This window comes from Citrus clementina, unplaced genomic scaffold (assembly GCF_000493195.1).
Source record: "Citrus clementina cultivar Clemenules unplaced genomic scaffold, Citrus_clementina_v1.0 scaffold_9, whole genome shotgun sequence".
NCBI lineage: Eukaryota > Viridiplantae > Streptophyta > Magnoliopsida > Sapindales > Rutaceae > Citrus > Citrus x clementina.
The window spans coordinates 24,656,704-24,677,671 of record NW_006261964.1 but is presented as its reverse complement, the minus strand read 5'-3'; the positions used below and the strand labels follow the sequence as shown (position 1 = coordinate 24,677,671).

General features: G+C 37.7%; 4 protein-coding genes across 5 annotated transcripts; 2 read left to right on the top strand and 2 right to left on the bottom strand.

The window, feature by feature from the left end:
* Nucleotides 1-387: 387 nt before the first annotated feature.
* LOC18031759 (probable glycosyltransferase STELLO2) lies at nt 388-5,438 on the top strand. Its single transcript, XM_006421329.2, has 3 exons — nt 388-2,382; nt 4,129-4,255; nt 4,713-5,438. The coding sequence occupies exons 1-3, from the start codon at nt 701-703 to the stop codon at nt 5,178-5,180; spliced, it is 2,277 nt and encodes a 758-aa protein (XP_006421392.1). The 5' UTR covers nt 388-700; the 3' UTR covers nt 5,181-5,438.
* Nucleotides 5,439-5,867: 429 nt separating this feature from the next.
* On the bottom strand, nt 5,868-11,880 carry LOC18031746 (magnesium-chelatase subunit ChlH, chloroplastic). Its single transcript, XM_006421328.2, has 5 exons — nt 10,031-11,880; nt 9,657-9,739; nt 7,249-9,051; nt 6,584-7,060; nt 5,868-6,426 (listed from the first exon to the last, which is right to left on the bottom strand). Exons 1-5 carry the CDS (start codon nt 11,427-11,429, stop codon nt 6,049-6,051), a joined length of 4,140 nt encoding a protein of 1,379 aa, XP_006421391.1. The 5' UTR covers nt 11,430-11,880; the 3' UTR covers nt 5,868-6,048.
* Nucleotides 11,881-12,874: 994 nt separating this feature from the next.
* LOC18031605 (exosome complex component RRP43) lies at nt 12,875-16,681 on the bottom strand. Its single transcript, XM_006421326.2, has 8 exons — nt 16,586-16,681; nt 16,249-16,480; nt 16,083-16,152; nt 15,861-15,966; nt 14,745-14,811; nt 14,481-14,556; nt 13,759-14,054; nt 12,875-13,204 (listed from the first exon to the last, which is right to left on the bottom strand). The coding sequence occupies exons 2-8, from the start codon at nt 16,456-16,458 to the stop codon at nt 13,121-13,123; spliced, it is 909 nt and encodes a 302-aa protein (XP_006421389.1). The 5' UTR covers nt 16,459-16,480; nt 16,586-16,681; the 3' UTR covers nt 12,875-13,120.
* Nucleotides 16,682-16,901: 220 nt separating this feature from the next.
* LOC18031758 (cytoplasmic tRNA 2-thiolation protein 2) lies at nt 16,902-20,784 on the top strand. 2 transcript variants are annotated; one of them, XM_006421325.2, is made up of 7 exons: nt 16,902-17,284; nt 17,560-17,908; nt 18,021-18,107; nt 18,820-18,941; nt 19,151-19,229; nt 19,732-20,126; nt 20,324-20,784. In XM_006421325.2, exons 1-7 carry the CDS (start codon nt 16,998-17,000, stop codon nt 20,370-20,372), a joined length of 1,368 nt encoding a protein of 455 aa, XP_006421388.1. In that variant the 5' UTR covers nt 16,902-16,997; the 3' UTR covers nt 20,373-20,784. The 2 variants fall into 2 exon arrangements, with proteins under 2 accessions (XP_006421388.1, XP_024047256.1); XM_024191488.1 differs by lacking the exon at nt 18,021-18,107.
* The last annotated feature ends 184 nt before the right edge of the window (nt 20,785-20,968 follow it).

Here is a 20,968-nt window from a genome sequence, read left to right as displayed (position 1 = left end):
TAAAAGTAGGAGTATTTTCCTTAATGCAAAAGTAGTGATTACTTATAGAAAAAGGTAGTTTTAGCCATGCCACACTAAAAAATATTTTGGATTAATTCTAATATATTTATAACTATGAAATATCATTAGTATTAGTTATAATTAAGAAAATCAATATTAAAATTAATTTTTAATAAGGACCTAACTGAAACAAATGGACAAACTGGGCCCTTAATTTAAAGAACTCCAAAGCACCAGGAACTCATTCACTATTATCCAATAATATAATTTTTATTTATAAACTCATAAAATGTTCTATATATTTTGCATATTAAAAAAATGATAATTTATATATCAAAAAAAGTAGAAATGGAAAAAACTCAACAAATAACAAAAAGAAAGAAAAGAAGCAAAAGGACTGACAGTGACCCAGCGACCTCCCACCCCACCAAATTAGCAGCGGTTGTAACATTACATTGAAGCTTAAGAAACCTCAGGCCATTCTTGTCGGCAACCACATGCTCGGTTCTTTTTTTACATTCAAAACTTCAAACACAAACCAAAGCTGAAACTGCAGCAAGACTTTCCACTTGTGTTTCATTTGAGACCAGACACAGTAACCCAAGATTCAGTCAATCTTTCTTGCTGTAGTGCATGTCTGTTTTTGTCTGTCTTTGTTTTCTGCTTTCAAGTCATTGAATTTGAAGCGTCATCGTCATCAATGTTGGTCCAAGACCGCACACTCCCTAAGTCTCCAAAATCCCAGATCAGAACTTCATCCCATCGCTTCTCTGATTCGAAATCCCTTGATTTCTCCACATGGGTACGTGACAATTTGTTCAAAATCGTCACTGTCCTTCTCTTGATTGCCACCATTGCTGCTCTCTCCTTCCTTCGTAATTTCACTGACACTGCCAGTCTCATTCAATCTAAGTCTCAAGAACACTCCCCAAATGCCATCCCATTGCCTGTTATCAACTGGAATTCAATCCAGCCCATTGCTGATAAATCCTCTGTGTACAGTAGGTTTCGATCAGAGAAATGGATTGTCGTTTCTGTTGACAGATACCCGACTGATTCGTTGAAAAAGTTGGTCAAGATCAAGGGATGGCAAGTGCTTGCAATTGGGAATTCGAGGACTCCCAAAAATTGGAACTTGAAAGGTGCGATTTTTTTGTCTTTAGATATGCAAGCCAATTTGGGTTTTCATGTGCTGGATTTCTTGCCTTATGATTCTTATGTTAGAAAATCTTGTGGGTACTTGTTTGCTATACAACATGGTGCTAAAAAGATCTTTGATGCTGATGATAGAGCTGATGTTATTGGTGATGATTTGGGGAAACATTTTGATGTAGAGTTAGTAGGTGAAGGAGCTAGGCAAGAAACTATATTGCAATATAGTCATGAGAATCCTAATAGGACTATTGTTAACCCTTATGTGCATTTTGGGCAACGGTCTGTTTGGCCTAGGGGATTGCCGTTGGAAAATGTGGGTGAGATTAGTCATGAGGAGTTCTATACCGAGGTTTTTGGGGGAAAGCAGTTTATTCAACAAGGGATTTCGAATGGGTTACCGGATGTTGATTCTGTTTTTTATTTTACTAGAAAACCCAGTTTGGAAGCTTTTGATATTCGGTTTGATGACCGTGCGCCAAAAGTTGCCTTGCCTCAAGGTATGATGGTGCCTGTGAATTCGTTTAATACAATTTACCAGTCTTCGGCATTTTGGGCACTGATGCTTCCAGTTTCAGTTAGTACAATGGCGTCAGATGTGTTGAGGGGTTTTTGGGGACAGAGGCTTTTGTGGGAGATTGGTGGTTATGTTGTTGTTTATCCACCTACAGTTCATAGATATGATAAAATTGAGGCATACCCGTTTTCTGAGGAGAAAGATCTTCATGTAAATGTAGGTCGGTTGATTAAGTTCTTGGTTTCATGGAGATCAAACAAACATAGATTTTTTGAGAAGGTTTTAGAATTGAGCCACTCTATGGCAGAGGAAGGATTTTGGACTGAGAGGGATGTGAAGTTTACTGCTGCTTGGCTTCAGGACTTAATTGCTGTTGGTTACCAGCAGCCAAGGCTTATGTCACTGGAACTGGATCGGCCTAGGGCAAGTATTGGTCATGGGGACAGGAAGGAGTTTGTCCCTCGTAAGTTGCCATCTGTTCATCTGGGGGTTGAGGAAACTGGAACTGTGAGTTATGAGATTGGGAATTTGATTCGGTGGAGGAAGAATTTTGGGAATGTTGTGCTCATTATGTTCTGCAGTGGGCCTGTGGAGCGTACTGCTTTGGAATGGAGACTGCTTTATGGAAGGATCTTCAAAACTGTAATTATTTTGTCAGGACAGAAGAATGAAGATCTTGCTGTTGAAGCAGGCCAACTAGAGCAAGTGTACAGGTATGTATAATTTACTTATGGTTATATGTTTCTTTCTTATTTTCTCTGATGGCCTTGCATTGGCTCTTGGACTTCAAAAAATTTTTGAGTTTCTTTTGTCATTAGGAAGATTGAACCGTCATTGTAAATTCGTGTTCCTGATGACGTGCCGTACGAAAGTTTAGGGTAGATTTCATCTAGGGTTTGAATGTTCGTTGCAACTCTAGAACTGTTGAACCAGGTCCATGGACAAATTAAATGAAAGTTTCAATGTCAGCCTGTGAAAGAGTGATTTTTCTTTCACAGACAAGTTACATAACTGCGAATTGATATTTGCAATAATTTTTGTTGTAAACGATCCCCATGCATAGAGCTCCCTCATTGCGAAACTTTTCCCTACTTGGCCGCAGAACCTTGCCTAACAGACTTATAGCCTAAGATTTTAGTAGAAAAATAAAATTTATATAATATACTATAGCATATAAGTTTAACACCAACAGCATAGTTCTTGTGGCTGCTTGAAAAGTGTTGAAATTTTGCTTTAAACTCTTATTCTTTTTGGGGCTTTCACTCAGCATCTGCATCACTTCTAGTTTTCCTACTGAGTTGGCTTGGTGGCCACAAAGGGCGGTTGGAGCGATGGGGGCCTATCCTGATCAAAAGTGATGTCTATCACCAGGTAGGTTGTCCCAAGTAGTGCCTTTATGGCATTATAAGTGCAGTATATCACCTGGAAGGTTGTCCCAAGGAGTGCCTCTATGGCATTATAAGTGCAGTATTAGTTGGCTTGAGCCATGCTATGGCTGGAAGCAGGATAATAAATGGCAGAGCACATAGATTGGTGGTGATGCCAAAATCTTAGTGACATGGTCCATAGAATATGAAGCATGAATGGAATATTGTGTTTGTTATTCTATTATTGTCGTTTAACTGTTGAAGTTTGTCACAATAAGGTATAGATATATGGGCTCCATTTTTTTAAAATGAACAATCAAGATTTTCACGAGGATGTCAATGTTAATTAATGATTGAAGGTAGCAAAAATGTGTAATATGGGCTGTCTGGTATACCAACATCTTGAAATCTAGATGAGGAACATGTTTATGTATGCTCGTGATTGAATTTACACAATTAACCATTTGTTTTCACTGTGATTGAACTTGTTTTGTTTGTCAAAACATGATAGAAATTGTAACAGTTAGAAAGATTAGTTATGTGGAAATCTCTTAACCAAAGTGTAGAGCTAAGCATACTTCAGTGCTTTACTTTTGTAGTTGAAGGTTAACTTCCAATATGAGTCTCCAAAATTAATGAAACAATTTAATTTCTTTCAATTACTGTGCATGTCAACTGAATCCTGATTTGGATTGGGATCTTGTACTTAAATTTTTTACTTGTGACATTCATTTTCCTGAATATGATGATTTAGGGAGTGGCTAAGCTTTAAGTACGTAATGCTACTCTTTTGACTCGATAAATATTATGGACGCCCATACATGTATTAGTTCAAATGTCTGGTGTTTTTGTATTGACTTGGGTTCTAATTTCTTTCAAATTAAGGTTCCTTAAAAGAAACCTTTTGGTGGTTTCTTTGTCAAAATCTTGGCATATCTTACTGGTAAACAGGGAAAATGGTCAATGGTTAAATCATAAATGCTCTTTTTTTTTTTTTTCTTCAAATATGGCTACATAATATCCTTTTTGACTGGAGTTAGGTGACACAAACCGTCAGTCATATTCTAATCATGATGTGATTCATTGTTCCAGGCATTTGCCCAAGATCTTCAGTCGATATACAAGTGCAGAAGGCTTTTTATTCCTTCAGGATGATACCATCCTTAACTATTGGAATCTGCTGCAGGCAGATAAGAATAAGCTCTGGATTACAGATAAGGTATTATATCTGCAACTATCCTCTTGATTTTTGTTCCCCACATTCTTTTATTGTTTTAATACTAGGCCTTAATTTATTAAGTATTCTCTTTCCTTCTGTTTTTTGCTCTGACATCACTGTTTCACGGTTGTAGCTTTATAGCTTCTTTTCTCTTGCACTTATCTGACAGGAAGCCAACTGTGCTAACTATTACAATGATAAACATATAATATCAATATTTGGGGAAAACTGGTTGTTCAAATCCTTGTTCTGCCACGATATTTAATGCTAATGATTGATCAAAATTATTTTAAATAGTTATGGCAAACCAAGTTACATGTATTGTAACTTACAACCACACACATGAATAGTGTGTGGGCTGTGTGGTTGTAAGTTACAATACATGTAACTTAAGGGGATCCAATAGTGTTATTAGATAACCGTTCTCTCATTCTCTGGCAAATTAATGAAATTGTAGGTATCGAAATCTTGGTCTACTGTATCACCCAATGGAAAATCAGATTGGTATTCGAAACAAGCAGAGATGGTAAAAGAAGTTGTTAGCACAATGCCGGTTCACTTTCAAGTCAACTATAAGGAAGCTGTCAGAAGTGACCAGAGCCTCATTATATGTAGTTCTGAGTTATTCTATATTCCTCAGCACTTGGTGGCTGACTTTGTCGATCTTGTTAATCTGGTTGGCAATGTGCAATTGCATTACAAGGTTGCCATACCAATGTTCTTTGTATCTATGGATTCGCCACATAATTTTGATTCAGTGTTTAGCACGATGGTCTATAAGAGGAAACCGCCTACTAATTCTTCAACCTTTTATTCTGCCCAAGCGCCTGCCGTTCACCCATGGAATGTGTCAAGTGAACAGGATTTCATAAAGCTGATAAGAATAATGGCAGAAGGCGACCCTCTCCTAATGGAATTATTTTGAAGGTAAGAACACCTTTGATACGTTGTAGAGTCCCAAATCGAGAGGAGAAAGATACATGTACCACTTTGTAACTTCAATACAAAATCCTTTATTTTTTTATTTTTCCTTTATTTTTTTTTAAATGAAGAGGAGGTGGGTTCCTTCTTTGTAACTTCTTTTGTAGATTGTATGATTCATTGATTGATGGGAGAATCCCTCCAACAAAAATGGAGAACTCATATGTTCATGAAAATGAGAAAAGAAAAAAAAAAAAAGGTTACTGGCAATCGTTTGATTACAAGGTTACTGGCAATCTTAGTTTTAAATTTAAGTTGAAATCTACTGTAGTAGAACTTGAACTTGTCTGTTTGGCCTTCTAACAAAAAGTTCTCTTAAAAAACAGTTGCATAGCAAAATTTAGAGTTGGATAACAGCATTGACTATAATCTCTGAAATTTTTATGGCAGCAGAGGGCTTTTATATTTCACCATTTTCTCTTTCAAATGATTTTCACTGTATCTACAGGAATTCATTGTTCAATTGATAATATTTTGCTTTAAATTGTCATATATTAAAGTGTAGCGTATGATGCTAAAACATTGATGCTTTTTAATTTGAGTCAAAGGCAGTAGCAGCATCTGATGTGATGTAAATTTTGAATTCCTGAAATTTTAGCAGATGTTCTGAATTAACAGCAAAAGGTACAGGTTTATAAAAACAAGATTAAATTCCGTCCTCATTCTTATGAACAAATGCACATCCCAAATGTTCCTAGAACTTGCATCCAATAATTTCACAGTGAATGTGAGAAAAGAAAGGCTTATGTAAATCAGCACTGTCAATTGATATTTGCAGACTAGGACCTATTTTAACAGTTTACTACTATAATTCACCGGTCAATCCCTTCAATCTTGTCTTCAACTTCCGAATACAATTGCCTCAACTTCTCAATGTTTTCCTCCGAAGTTTCCCAGTATCCACGGCCATTGGCCTCCAGGAATGTCTGCACCAACTTCCTAAATGAATTTGGATTGGTATTCATCAGCCTGTTCAACATTTCCTCATCTTGGATAAAGGTAGTGTTAGCTTCTTCGTAGACCCAGTTGTCAACTTGGCCCGAAGTTGCACTCCACCCAACAGTGTTAGTAAGCCGCTTCTCAATTTCACGAACACCCTCATAACCACTGGACATCATTCCTTCATACCATTTCGGGTTCAACAATTTGGTTCGCGCATCAAGCCTCACGGTCTCAGCAAGTGTACGCACCTGCATATTAACAATTTCAGACTGTTAGCCAAAAAGCTTCCAAGGCTCTAGAACTTAATCTAGCTTTATGAGACTATGTTGAAACCTATTAAATCGTCTGGAAATTTAAGGCTTCAATGTAACTTTGCATCAAGTATGATAACTTCACAATGTTTACCTGAGCATTAGCTGTGGTAGTATCAGCAACGTAGGCATTAGGCTTCTTTCCATCCTTCCTGAAGCTCTGGACCAAATTTGTTGGGTCGGAATCGAAGTAGTGGCTCACATCAGTGAGGGAGATTTCAGAGGAGTCGAGGTTTTGGAATGTGGCGTCTGCTGTGCCTAGAGCCATCTCAAAAACTTTTCTTTTCTCACTCATGCCTGCGCCAGGGGCATCACAATCAAAGGCAAAGGACTTCCTGCTCAAATACATGTCTTGGAGCTGTTTCTCGTCATTCCATGAGGAATTCTCAACAGCAAGGTTTATGTTGGAGGAGTAGGATCCTGAGGCATTGGAGAAAACCCGAGTTGCTGCTTCACGAACATCGATACCCAGGGCTTTAGCTTGTTCTAGTGCATGCTTCCTAACATAATTCTGTTCTTCTGGTTCATCAAGTTCAGCAACCATCTTCACTGCCCGGTCAAGCAGATTCATCTGTGAAAAAAATAATCATTTATCAGACAAAGAATATCCAGAAGACACAGTGCCATGAGGTTAAAAAAAAAAAATTGAAAGGTAAAAAATTGGGAGAGCATGTAAGCAATCAAAATGTTTCAAGCCAAATAGCAAACAGTGCATATTGGAAGTTCGGTAGGACAAGAAATGGCCACGGTGAAAAGTACCTGATTTATGAAGAGGTCTCTGAAAACTCCAGAGCAATTAACAACAACATCAATCCTGGGCCTTCCAAGCTCTTCAAGACTAACTGGCTCTACTCGGTTGACTCTACCAAATGTGTCAGATACAGGCCTTACCCCAATCATCCACAAAACCTGGGCAAGCGATTCACCATAAGTTTTAATATTATCAGTTCCCCACAACACAAGTGCAACTGTCTCAGGATACTTTCCTCCATTGTCAACCTTTTGCCTCTCAATCAACCTATCCACCACAACTTTTGCACTCTGCATTGCTGCTGTGGTGGGAATAGCTTGTGGATCCAGAGCATGAATATTCTTTCCCGTTGGCAAAACTTTTGGGTTCCTGATAGGGTCGCCACCAGGACCTGGCTCCACATATTTGCCCTCAAGAGCTTGTTTTAAACTTCCCAACTCATTGTCAGCTACAACAAGCTTTAAACATTCCCCAACGAATTCAAACAATGTTCTTAGCTTGGCTCTATCTGCCCGGTAAAATTTTGTGTTTGACAAATATTGAATCCATGGCTCATTAATACCAAATCCAAGGATAGAACTTAGCTTATCGGCCACATCAACGACTTGACCCTTCTTATTGGTTGTTTTTTCCACAAAAGCAGAAATGGCTCCACGTGATGCTTCAGTTATTTGCCGAAGAAGCTCCACATCCTTTAATATTCCCTTGTCACTCCCTCTATAGATGTCCTCTATGTCCCTTCCAACAGTCTCAGCTAGTATAGAAGGGAGTGATGCAATTTCATCTTCAGGACGGTCCAGTGCAGCGATGTTGACCAGTGTTGCAACGGCTTCCAAAGCAGATGGAGGCTCACCAATGACATGGAGCCCGCAAGGCAAGAGCCGGGACTCAATTTCCATGATTTTGGAGTATACTTTCCCAACCACAAGATCTCTTTCTTTTGCTGAGATTTCTGCCCCCTCATCTGGAAGTTCCACATCTTTGTCAAGATTGCATTGTTTAGCAGTACTAATAATGGAGCTTACAATTTGTGGCCCACGGCCTGTGTCCTTAAGTGATTGGTACGAGGAGATGAGTTCACTTAACTGCTTGAGGCCTTTATATAGCCCAGCATTTTCAGCAGGAGGCGTCAAATAGCTAATGGTATTGGCATAGCTCCGACGCTTTGCTATAGTAGCTTCTGATGGGTTATTAGCAGCATAGTAATACACGTTGGGAATGTTCCCAATTAGACTGTCAGGGTAACACACGTCGCTCATTCCTACCTGCTTTCCAGGCATGAATTCGAGTGAACCATGAGTACCAAAATGAAGAACTGCATCAGCTTTGAAAATTTTCTCCACAAAGGAGTAATAAGCCGCAAATCCATGATGAGGACTAGCTGATTTGGAGAAAAGAAGTCGCATAGGATCACCCTCATAACCGAATGTGGGCTGGACTCCAATGAAAACATTACCATACTGTTTGCCATATACTAAGAGGTTCTCTCCATCAGAATTTAAATTCCCAGGAGGTTTTCCCCAGTTCTCCTCCAGTGCTGTGGCATAGGGAGTTAGGCTTTGATATTCTCTAACTCCCATTTTGTAAGCTATGTTTAGATTTGGACTGCTGAATTGAGCCTCTTTATCGTGAATAATTTCTTCGATCAAGGCTTCTGAAGTCTCCGGAAGCCCTTCAACATTGTAACCATCTCTTTGGAGATCTTTTAAGACTGAGAAGATTGAGGAAAAGACATTAAGGTAAGCAGCTGTTCCAATATTTCCTTTATCTGGAGGGAAACTGAAGACAGTAATTGCTAACTTCTTCTCTGCCTGCATGTGCACATACTTCTCATTAAAATGCAGAAAATGAAAATGAAACCATGTCCAACTATGTCCACTTTATAACAGAAAGCAAGATAAAAAGAAACATTTGAGATTTAATTACATGGAGAATATATATTACATCTACTTAGGTCACCACATCTATATAGACAGGCAAACTCAAAGAGGAATCCTCCTCATTAATTATAATCTAAATTAGGAGTTTAGATGAAAACATTAGGGATATCTGAGTTCCAATCATCAGTTTAACATAAACCAGTCACTGGATTAAAAGTGGAAATTCCCAGGAATTCACAGATTGCAGATAAAATTTGGTAATTATTGGTAAAGGTGCTATCTCAAGTAAGATCTTAACTACTAACAGTTATTATTTTTTGATATATATATAGATACATGTATACGTAGATATATATACACCAAGCGGAAAACAGCATAGTCTATCAAACACTACAAGTTGGAAGATAAATTTAACCAAACTAAATTTATTAGTACATCAAAGCATATTGTAAACATGTTAGAAATTCAGGTAGGAAAAAGTTGAAATACCAATAATCTTTACAAGTTATAAAGATACGTAGCATAAAAACAAGTACCTTAGTTTTTCTTTTCAGTTCACCCCATCTAATTGCCCTGGTGCAGAGCTGCTCTACCCTCTTGTGAAGAGCATGTGCTTTCCCTGCAATCCCATCAAGTTACTTATTAGACTTTAAAGAATGGCAACATAGGAATTTCTTAAAAAATTTATGCAGTTAACAACACCACAGAGCTTAATGCCTTTGGGCATACTTTGAAGTATGCAGACACTCTTAGATGGAATTTTCGGATGTATGTTGCCTCCAAATGAATAAATTAACAGTATATCTCTAAGATTTAAATCCACATGCCTCCTCAATGAATCCTAAGGTAAATAAAATGATGGCATTGAAAAAAAAAAAGCAAATACTGTAAAATATCAGATTTCACTTACCAGTTCTTGGATCCCGGCCAGCAAAAACAATGGGCTCCAAGCCACCATCCAGCTCCGGGAGAGCAACTTGCAAAGCTACCTGAATAGGATGCAGCCCCAAAGTACTATTCAACCACTCTTCAGTTGTTTGAAACACCAATGGGAGTGCAACGATGTAAGGAACATCAAGCTTCCTCAGAGCCTCAATTGCCCTGGGATGATCCTGCCGTGCTGGACCTCCAACAAGAGCAAAACCAGTAAGTGATATAGCCGAATTAACCATTGGTTTCTTCATTACTGGATCAACAAAGAACCTCTCCACTGGCCCTGCAAAATCAAGTCCACCAGCAAAAATCGGTATCACTTTAGCACCTCTAGCCTCTAACTCCATAATCACAGCCACATAGTGACTGTCATCCCCAGTTACAATATGACTCCTTTGCAAAATAAGCCCTATAACCGGTGCATCAGGCCCCTTGAGCTTCTCGTTAGTATCTTTTCTAGTACCATACCAGTTCAAATACTCCTTCACATCATCATACATACAAGGGGCCAAAGGATGCCAAATTCCAGTATCCAAGAACAAAACTGGATCTGCATACTCGATCTTTTGGCCTCTCAATGCAGGTACATAAGAACCAGAAATCATTTTCAAGAAATTTTGCAAGTTATCAGGAGACCCCCCAAGCCAAAACTGTAAACTCAATATATAAAGTCTAGCATCTTGAGCCTTATCACTAGGTAAGTACTTCAAAACCTTTGGCAATGTCCTCACTAACTTCAACATACTGTCAGCAAAACCAGCACCTTGCTTCTTTTTCTTGAACAATTGGAAAAATGGACTTTTTGACTGACCCAACTGAGACATACTAAAAGATCCCAACTTGTTAAGCCTCATTACCTCAGGCATTGAAGGGAAGACCAACACTGCATCAAGCCTATCCCTTTCTTTCTCCACAGCAGCCTTGATCTTCAATGCGAGCTCCTCAACAAAAATCAGAGACCCTATAAATATATTTGCATTCTCAAGATCTTTACAGAAAGTTTTGTACGTGTCAACATCACGAAGCTCCTCAACCAAGTACCCAACAACCTCGTAAGAAGCATAGTTAACTTGCTGGTTTAAAGCCTGAACTGCAGCTGAGAGAGCAGATTGGTATTGAGCTTCAAGAACTACATAAACAATCTTTACCGTGGGAAGATTATCTCTGTTTTCAGGCACAATTCGACGAACTTCTGGGGAAGTTTGAGTAAAGAGGCCATTGCCAACTACAGCACATTTTACTTTAAGGGGGTACTTTGAGTGGATTTGGTAGTTGGCTTTTCTGGGCAGAAATGAATGGAGAAAATAGTGCTTCTGAGAGTGTGAAGAGAGCTGGTCTGGCTTTAAAGTGAATGCTGAAGATACTAAAGAGGCCATTGCTGCTAAAAATTTACAAGAAGTTTCAGCAGAAGTCCTCTGTTTCTCTCTGTCTCTAAATTTAGAGAGAAATAAAGAAGGTCGAAAGAAGAAGAGGACACCAAAAAAGATATTGCAGCTTCTGTTTCAGTGCTGCTGCTGCTTATTTTTTTCATTAACAGCTTAGTGGCTATGAGTTTTTATATTTTCTGTTGAGGAGAAAGTTTAAGAGAGAGGGATTTTTGAGAATTGAAACAGTTGGTTAATATCGTTAGTGGTGGGAGGAAGGAACACGTGGCAGAACGGGTAGTCAAGGAGTCATGATGATTGGGGTCATATTTGAGGCTGAGTTTGTTTTGAGGATTACAGAGAGAGAGGGGTAGCAAATGGGTTTATGTACTCGTGACTGATCTATCTGAAGAGTTGCAACTGATGGAGTTCCCTGAATTCTGATTGGTTGAGTTGGATTTCCCAAAAGTGCCATTAGGGAAATGAGGTGGATTTTGGATTATGTTATGTAAAAAAGAGAGAGAACTTTTTTGGGTGCTTTTTTGCCAAGTATTTAGATTCTTCTTTTTGAGTTTGTGTCTCTCAGTGAAAAGGGTTTTGATATTTTGTTAATTTTCTGTGACAGCAATAGGTCCAGGTATCCTATTTTTTCGCCAAGTGAATTGCCATCCATTCATCTGTTTTCACGGTAGGCAGCTCATAAAACGCCCACTGAAATATCCACAGTAGAAAATGAAGCTTTAACCAAATCCATGGGCTTTGCAAAGCTCCTCAACCTCCATTGACCCTTCGATGATAAAATTATGTCACACAAACCATTCATTGAACATCATTTTCCTTCGACAGAAAGCTCAGATTAGAAGGGGGATCGTAGGTAGAATATATGACTCTTGTCATTTTGCTACCAATATCAATTTCTGGAAAATAAATTATGTTTGAGGAATTGAACATGTAAACATTTGTTCTTAGGTCGTTTGAATTTTAAAACACCATTGCACTCACTAGCCTCTTCAGAATCAAGGTATCATAGTGAAATTTGCATAATGTATGAAAGTCACACTGGCATCATCCTCTTTGGGGTAATTTCAGTTTTCTTCAAGACAAGATCCATGATTTAAAATTTTGTTAGTGTGGTGAAGCTCGATAAAACTCCAGATCACGTTTGATAGCAATCTAACGACCTTCCACCTTCTTGCATTCTAATTCCCTGAATTATATACTTCAGCAATCTAACTACACCACCATCAAGTGCTTAATGACAATGTGGTAACATACGAGTTATAAACAATGATTATTCAAATTAAAGCAACACCCACAAACTTAATAGCATTGTCTTTAATTCAACATACATGCTATACATAATTCCAAGCTCAGAGCAAACAAAAGCATATGAATTAACACACACTAATTAAACTGGGAATTGTTGAAGATTATAAGCCCACAAAGCAATGAGAAGCTATGAAGAATAACAACAAAACCAATCTTACTACGACACATTGTATCCACTCTTGAGAACATATGTAATATCAATTGTGGAAAATTAGCTTCATGTGAAACCAAAATTTGATGACAGAAAAATTTCATCCTAAGGTAACTAATGTCACAAGAGAAACAAGAGAGAATAAACATTTAATTTGAAGACAAAATTAACTACCCACAAGTTGTACTGGTTGAGAGACAATCCCCTTGAATTAACATCAAAACTAGTCGATTTCCATACCAGAAATTGCTTCTTCTAAAATCTGGTGAAGTTCCTTCACTCTTTGTCTTGTTAATGCAATGCAATCCTGCAACCACAAGTGAAGCAACCTCATCAGCTTTTATCTTAAAACTATTTCATAAGTCAATGCGTCAAAATGTCTCAACAAGCATTTAATGCCCATCACACTGGAAGCTCATCTAAAATATAGTGTACACTACTTTTCACCAATATTTCTCCATTTATTGGCTGATAGAAGCAGTCAAGCACAAATGAAACTGAATTAAAAAGATTAGCACATGATACACTACCCGTAGCAAGATATTTAAAAGTAAAATCATTTTCTTCAAACATGGAGCTGTAATTTTTCTACTCTTTTCCGGCATAATGTTTTAATAGCCAAACTATTAATATTACTTAAGGTTCTAGATTTCAATTTGACCTCAAGGACAGTTACCTTTAAAATCAAACATTCATTTATAAATTATGCTTCAAATATCATGTTTAATGAAAAACAAATTTTAAGATCATAAGTTGAACATATTATGCTGCTTATGAGATTAGCACATTTGTAAGTACCCCTTACAACAAACTCAACTTTTTAAGAGTCATGAACATATGTAGTTGATGGGGCAACTCTACCTGGACAGCTGATGTATAGGCGAGAACTGCTCCACCTGGTTTGTATAAAGACACAAGTTGATTGGATGAATCTAAGACCACAGTCACAAGAGTTTCCATAATTGACTCTTCCTCTGAAGTGGGATCTGCTAGGATGTAATTCTTGTGAAGTATGCATGTCAATGAGAATGGAATACCACCAAGGGTGAGCTTCCTTTTCTCCTTATTGACTGGCTCTTTTTCCGAATTTTCTTCCTTCTGTTCCTCAGGCAGCATAACTATTTTTCCATCATCCAAGGATACTGTGGGGATCTGCACTGGAAGGTAGAGAAGTTTGAATAATAATGCTTTTAAGATTGTTAATAATTAATGCACTTACAAATTTGAGTACTTCCCCAATTTAAAAAATGAACAAATGCAATTAATAGTCTATCTACTTACACAGACATAGATAGAAAACTTTGAGATCTACTACCTATTGAAAACAACTCCATTTGCCACTGGCATGGCTCACCAAGGGACCGGAACATATTAGATCAAGACTTGTCAGTGGATAGGCCTTGCATAATATATCAAATTTCCAATACAGAGCTTCAAATAATATAAGTTTGATGGAGATAATGACACAGAAAATTCCCATTGTGGACGATAGATAATAATCTGACTAAAAGAAACTACTTATTTGAGAGCTGAGGGCCCAGACTACTAAAGTCTAAATTGATGGAGAAGGGAGAGAATCTTACAATTCGAGAAAGCAGCAACTGCTGAAAGTAATGCAGCATCAAAAAGAGCACCATCAGCATCCAGGCAGTAAATGTCCTGCAAAAGAAGAAATTATAAACAAAGCAGCCTGATAGTAATGCAAATAGGCATTAGTATTCACTGCTGCTTAAAACCAAGCAATTCTGGAAATACAATTCCAAACACAGACCTAAAATAAAAGGCCAAATATCATGTGCAAGCTTCCGGAATTTACATACACAGAAAATAACAAACAAACAACTTACCAAATACACCATCCAGGCAGCTTTTCCACCGACCAAGGATAGTTCCTTCAAATTAATCATGCCAGAACTGTAACAATCCATGCAACTAATTGTTATTGACAATTATAGACCCACAAGAAAATGAATAGCAAGGGGATAAGAAGCTAGAATTAGCTGACATGACTGACCATCAAAAAAGAAAATGTTACCTGCCCCAAAACTATATTACAAGTATATTATTATGCATGCACACAGCAAAGATAAGACAGGGCCAAATAGAACAGAACTTTTAAGACTATAAGCCCAATACAGTTTAATCCTAAAATGTAGCAGACAGGCTTGAATGGTGCAAAATTATTGGTACTACTACTACTTTCATTCCAACATGAAATGCTTTCCACAATTACTCAATACTCATTTTCATGTATAAGAGATCTTGCACTCCTTTACTACCAATTTGATCAGCCTTTTATAAACAATGGAGAGCTGTCGAAAGAAATGTTGTTGTTTCAGTCCATATATGCATTAAAGTAAATACATGATAAAACATATAGAGCGCTTCCTACGCCATTCATTTAACTCGACAGGATAACATTGTTTCAGTCTTCAGATATACATTTCAATATCTATGTTAGTTCCCAGGACATTATGTGTTTCCAAAGTACAACCAGTGAAGGAACTTACAGTCAGTTGCTTGCAAATGACGGATTGCTACTGAAACAGATAACATTGCTTCAGTCCTTCATATAAACATTTCAGTGACTACATGAATAATTAAAAAATAAGAGCTTTCTGGCTCATTTATTTGCTTGCCTATTTATCTGCTTCCCCATTGCTTACAACAAAACCAGTTTCATCCAAACGGGGATGTAAATCACAATGAGTTTATAGAAGCGCTTAGAGACACTAATAAACCACCTTCAAGCTACATGTACAGATGGAACTTACAAGATTCAAAACATGCATAAAGACAAGTAAAATTTGCAATAGAATTTACAGAAAGGGGCATTAATACCTTAGCACAATTGACATTTCATAAAAATTATTAGCACAAGAAAAGCCACAACTCCAGCATAAGATACTTTAGTAGTAGTAAATTATAGCAGCAACGAACAGCTATGACAAAATTTTACATGCCTTGAAATAGTGTCAGATAACTGCTTCGCTACAACTGGTGCAGCCTCAGCTGGCCTACCAGGCCTAACAAGTGGAGAACAAATTGGAGGCATGTGGAAATCAATAGCTGAAAATAACAAAAAATTGCACAGTTACACCCTTTAAGACAACAACACAATCAAATACCCAGACACGCACACACACTCATTAAAAGCAAGGAAATATGCAGTTGAAGACACTAACATACGCAGCCCTCGTCTGGCGACTCCAGTGAAGGAGTCATAACTTCCATTTTAATAGCAGCCAACATTGTCTGAACAAACAAGAAACCAAAAAAGGCTATAAATCATCACCCATACAATGCAACATAGCAACAGCAATTCATCATTTTTTAATTGATTGCACTCACAGTGGAACCAATCTTTGCCAGCGCTGACCCGTCAGCGGAAGCAACAGCACCCATGGATATTGTCGTATTTCTAGCTCTAGAAAGTGACCTGGCATCGGGCCGAATGGATTCCGCAAGATGACGCTCGAAGTAACGGAGAGGGAAAAGGCGCCGGAATGCGTCTACTTCCATCTCAGATGACAAGTCCTCTGAGGCATTTGGTAACCCCATTTTCTTTTACTTAATTATTTTTCTGTCCAAATAAATTCAAAATTTTGGAAAATGCCCACTTCAAATGAGTTCAAAATGAATTAAAAAATAACCAACAAAAGCTTAAATTAGAGAGACAGCAGCTTACCAGCAGCTGAGAGTCGGAGCTTTAACTGTGCAGAGAGTGTATGAGCGTCAGAGAAGTCGCGACAGAGAGAAAAACTGCAAGTGAGAAAGGACTCGTGTCTGCTAGGGCTTGTAAGCTGGGCCGTTTAAGGCAATTGGGCTGGAGGTCAAATCCGACCCATTTAACAATAAACCCACCCTTCGTGACGTGGCAGAGATTTTAAGTTTTTCCTCAACGATAAGGGCTGGGCTCAAGTGCCGACTATGCCCGGCCCATCAGTAATTAATATAACTGGTCTTTGGCGTGGCAGAAATATATTTGCTATTGCTCACTAGTTTCTTAAGCGCTTCCTTCTGCTTCAGCTAAAACCCTGGCCTGGATTTGAAGTTCTGAACTACGTACTTGAAAGAGCAAAACGCAAAGCATCGAAGCTATGGCGTGCAATTCCGCGACTGGCTGCCAGTCCGGTTGTTACAAAAACGAATTCGAACGAGATTTAAAGCCCGCAACGGAAACAATAAGCGACTCGAATGAGCAAAATCTGTGCGTAAAGTGCAAGGCCAACGAGCCGACGCCCGGCGCCGGCGAAGATGGGAAGCATTGCTTGGATTGCTTTAGGAGTAATTTGTTCGGGAAGTTTCGTCTGGCTGTTGCTTCCAACGCCTTGATCACTCCAGCTGACAACGTTCTCGTCGCCTTCTCCGGTGGCCCAAGTTCCCGGTATATGCTAGTGTTACTATTTCATGTTAAAGTTCATTCTTTTTGCTTTTTCAGATATTAATTTATTAGTTAAATTCTTATTCTATTTTATTGTTTCTGATAATTGATTAAATTGTAGTTTAATTGCTTGTTATGAAAATAACATCACGTGCTGTTTTACATTTTTTGAAAATGTTTTGAATGTTTCAGTGAGCGTACTAAAATGTTGTTAAGCAAGCGAGTCCTTTTATACTCTGTTAAAAATCATTTGCTAAGCATACATAGGTTTGCTGCAGGGTGGCTCTTCAGTTTGTGCATGAGTTGCAGCAGAGAGCGCAGAAGAATTTTGATGCTAGTAAAGATAGATCTTTACCTGTATTTGGTGTCGGAGTTGTGTTCGTCGATGAAACCGCTTATTATCCAGTTCCTTCTTCGGAAATTGACAATGCTATCCAAGAGATTAAATTGATTGTATCAAATCTATCCCCGCCAACAAAAGAGTTACATGTCATTCCAATAGAAAGTATCTTCTGTTCAAATCCGTGTGATGGAAGGGAGAGATTCAAAAAGTTAGTGGATTCTGTTAGTGATGCCACTGGAAAAGAAGATCTTCTGTTGCAGCTAAGGATGTTGTCTTTGCAAAAGGTTTGGTACTAGATGTAATGTTTCTAGTTGTGGTAACTCATACAAGATGTGGTTCTTCTATAACATGTGCTTGCATGTACAAGATTATTTATCTTGTTTCCTTTTCTTGCAGTTTGCTTCAGAAAATGGTTACAATAGACTGTTACTAGGGCTATGCACATCAAGGATTGCTTGCCATGTTATAACAGCAACTGTGAAGGTCTGTCATGAGTTAGTCATATCTTGATTGTTTTTATTTATTAAAGCTGAGGATTTATTTTTTATGGCAAATATGCAATATTTTGTTGCTGGAATCTAAAAATATTCTCAAGATGGGCACTTATTTGTGATATCCAAGTAAGATGTAGGGTACTGATATTGAAAATGTGCCATATGCTTGATGCATTACATTGACTTATCCATTCTAATTGAACCATGTTATTCTTTAACCATTTATCTTTAATGTTTTTTTAAGAACTAAAATCATGTGTTTTAAATCTATCTGTTTTTTTGTACATTCATTTTCATTGAAATAAATTAACAATATTTCTCATATGAAAAAAATATAAAAAGTTTTTATGCTGTTGTTAATTGTGATCACCTTGAATATAGTTATTTTAGTGGAGTCATATTGGTGGTCTAGGAGACATTATTCTGTAAAAACTGGAAAAATTTAGTTTGAGCTGATTTTGATTGTTAGTGCAGTTTGCAGACAGGCCACTGAAAACTGTCAGCTAATGGTGGCATTAGAACAATTAAATTTTTAGGCAAAAGAATGAATCAATCAATGTGATTTGTGGCAGATTCATTTATTCATCAAATGTTCTTTACTTATTCCTTTTTTCAACTGGATTGGCAGGTATCATTTGATAACTGCAGTTTAGTTTTTCTCGTGTCTTAGTTGTGATGTTTTGGTCTATTTTCTTTAACAGGGTCGAGGCTATTCTTTACCCGCAGATATACAATATGCTGATGCTAGGTGGGAGATCCCTGTAGTGCTTCCACTTCGTGACTGTCTTGCTCAAGAGCTCAACATGCTTTGCCAACTTGACTGGTATGTAACTTCTGCCAGTATCAGTTTATTCCCATGCCATCCTTTTTTTTTTTTCTGCAGAATATCCTTTTTCTAAATTCAAATTAAATCATTATATTTTTATCCTTTTGTTGTTTAAACACTTTTTGAGGAATTCTGTTTTGATATGTCTTTGAATGAAATAATCTAGTTTCTTGCTGAATGATGGATCTGATCTCTTGGCAGGGCAGTCTAAAAACTGTGGAGTTACTTAATCAAACTCACTCTGGTATCAATGGCTTGGTATCATCATTTGTGAAAATACTCCAGGTAGAAATTTATTCTGGAATTTGCAGATTCTGGGCATAAATTCAATGTGTCTTTGGTGGCTTTTTTAAGTGAAATGACCTTAAGGAAAGAAGAGTTCACATGTATCATGCACATTTACCTGCAAAAATAGAGAGGAGTATTAGAGTTCCCTTTTTTATTTGCTTGAATGGACCTGTTGGTATACAGGATTAGGATGGTTCACAAGCAGGCAGAGGCTGCCTCCATTTGCAGCCTGGTGCTTCTGTGGAACAAAAAGATGGATGGAAACGATTTGCATAGAGGTCCTGCTGCCGAGATATGTAGTAGTAGTTTTCCTGTTTTCTTCTTGGAATTTTAAAGGATTGGTTTAGGCATTTGAGATAAATCTAGTTGCTGTTGTGTTTATTTGCTTGGAGATAGTTTTACTTGTTACAAATTCTATCTTCTAGCATGTTTCAAATTACTCATGTCTTGGAGCCTTAATTATTCAATTTGCAAGCCACTAATAGATCTTTATTTTCAGGAAGAAAATCCTTCTCGGGAGAGCACAATTATGCGGACAGCTGGAAAGCTGACTCCATTTCACTTCAACAAGATTCCAGAACTAAATGACTCTAGTGTTCCTTTAGCATCCCAGAGACGCCAGAAGAGATTTAATCTCAAGCCAAATGAATCCATTTCCTCGGAGTCATTCTGTTCTTTGTGCTATAGCCCACTCAACCAATCAGACTTGACAAGTTTGAGCAGTCATGACAATTGCAAAAATTCTGATATTTTTGTTGCTGCCTGTTGCTCAAGTTGCCGATTTCAGATATTTCCCAAAGATCCCTCGTCAATGGAGAAATTTTATTCACTTCTACCTGAGCCATTAGTTGCAAGAGCAAAGCATGTGAGAAATGGTGATTCCAGTCTTCTAAGGTGAGAATTAACATTTATAACCATCACTGCAACTCAAATATGAGGTCCATTTTACCTTTAGATGTTTCTCAAAGGTCTCCATCCATCTCTGAGTCACTGCTATCAGCAATAAATGTTATTGCTCTTCTATGATAGTTATGTAGCATCCTATGACCTTCCAAAATTTATAACTCCCGTTTCTTTTTTCCTACTTACAGGGAGCAAATACAAGACTTCTTGCTTTCAGATAGTGAAGATGACGCTTGAATTGTCGGCCTATTTTGAGGTCCTCTTTTCTGGAGTTGCGCACTACAAAGTTTTTGATAGATTATGATAATTTCAGAAGGGTTTTATCCTGCAGCCAGCATCCAGCAATGATAAAAACTGCTCTGTTGCCGATTGGTTGCCTGAAGAATTTACACCCAAAATACTCTAATTTGAGCCAGTGCGCGTTATTTGCAATTGCATTAGATAATTTATTCAAAGAGTAAACAATATAAGGACTTAGGTATTTTGTATTTAATAGAGAGGCTCTAAGGATTGGCCAAATTATTTTTTGCTAAATATTTTGTGCGGTAGAATATTGATAAAAATAAATTAAATCATGTCATAACTCTTGCCAAATGTTTCCTCGATTGTGTTTGCTTGTGCGAGTCCTCTTGAAACTCCTTTTTTTCGCGTAAACCCCATTAAATAATACTGAAAAATATCTTTTTGCTTTCACTTTAATTGTAAAAATGCCGTTCTTCTAATTTTCTGAATGCTAGTTTTCCTCACTCCAAGAAATTCTAGAAAAGGAGCACTTTTTTTCTCAACCCGCCACAATCTACGGATTTATTGGTGATAAGAGCTTTGTTAATTGA

Bases quoted from the DNA above. Each gene is read 5' to 3' on its own strand.
- LOC18031746 (XM_006421328.2), bottom strand. From the start codon at position 11,429: ATGGCCTCTTTAGTATCTTCAGCATTCACTTTAAAGCCAGACCAGCTC. The intron at 9,052-9,656 runs GTACTTGTTTTT...GTGCACATGCAG, and splicing joins AACTGAAAAGAAAAACTAAG to GCAGAGAAGAAGTTAGCAAT. The intron at 7,061-7,248 runs GTACTTTTCACC...TTTTTTTCACAG, and splicing joins GAGACCTCTTCATAAATCAG to ATGAATCTGCTTGACCGGGC.
- LOC18031605 (XM_006421326.2), bottom strand. From the start codon at position 16,458: ATGGGGTTACCAAATGCCTCAGAGGACTTGTCATCTGAGATGGAAGTA. The intron at 16,153-16,248 runs GTGAGTGCAATC...TTGTTTGTTCAG, and splicing joins TGGCAAAGATTGGTTCCACT to ACAATGTTGGCTGCTATTAA. The intron at 14,557-14,744 runs GTAAGTTGTTTG...CTTCTTTTGCAG, and splicing joins CTGCCTGGATGGTGTATTTG to GACATTTACTGCCTGGATGC.
- LOC18031758 (XM_006421325.2), top strand. From the start codon at position 16,998: ATGGCGTGCAATTCCGCGACTGGCTGCCAGTCCGGTTGTTACAAAAAC. The intron at 18,108-18,819 runs GTCTGTCATGAG...TTTCTTTAACAG, and splicing joins TTATAACAGCAACTGTGAAG to GGTCGAGGCTATTCTTTACC. The intron at 20,127-20,323 runs GTGAGAATTAAC...TCCTACTTACAG, and splicing joins GGTGATTCCAGTCTTCTAAG to GGAGCAAATACAAGACTTCT.
- LOC18031759 (XM_006421329.2), top strand. From the start codon at position 701: ATGTTGGTCCAAGACCGCACACTCCCTAAGTCTCCAAAATCCCAGATC. The intron at 2,383-4,128 runs GTATGTATAATT...TCATTGTTCCAG, and splicing joins CAACTAGAGCAAGTGTACAG to GCATTTGCCCAAGATCTTCA. The intron at 4,256-4,712 runs GTATTATATCTG...ATGAAATTGTAG, and splicing joins AGCTCTGGATTACAGATAAG to GTATCGAAATCTTGGTCTAC.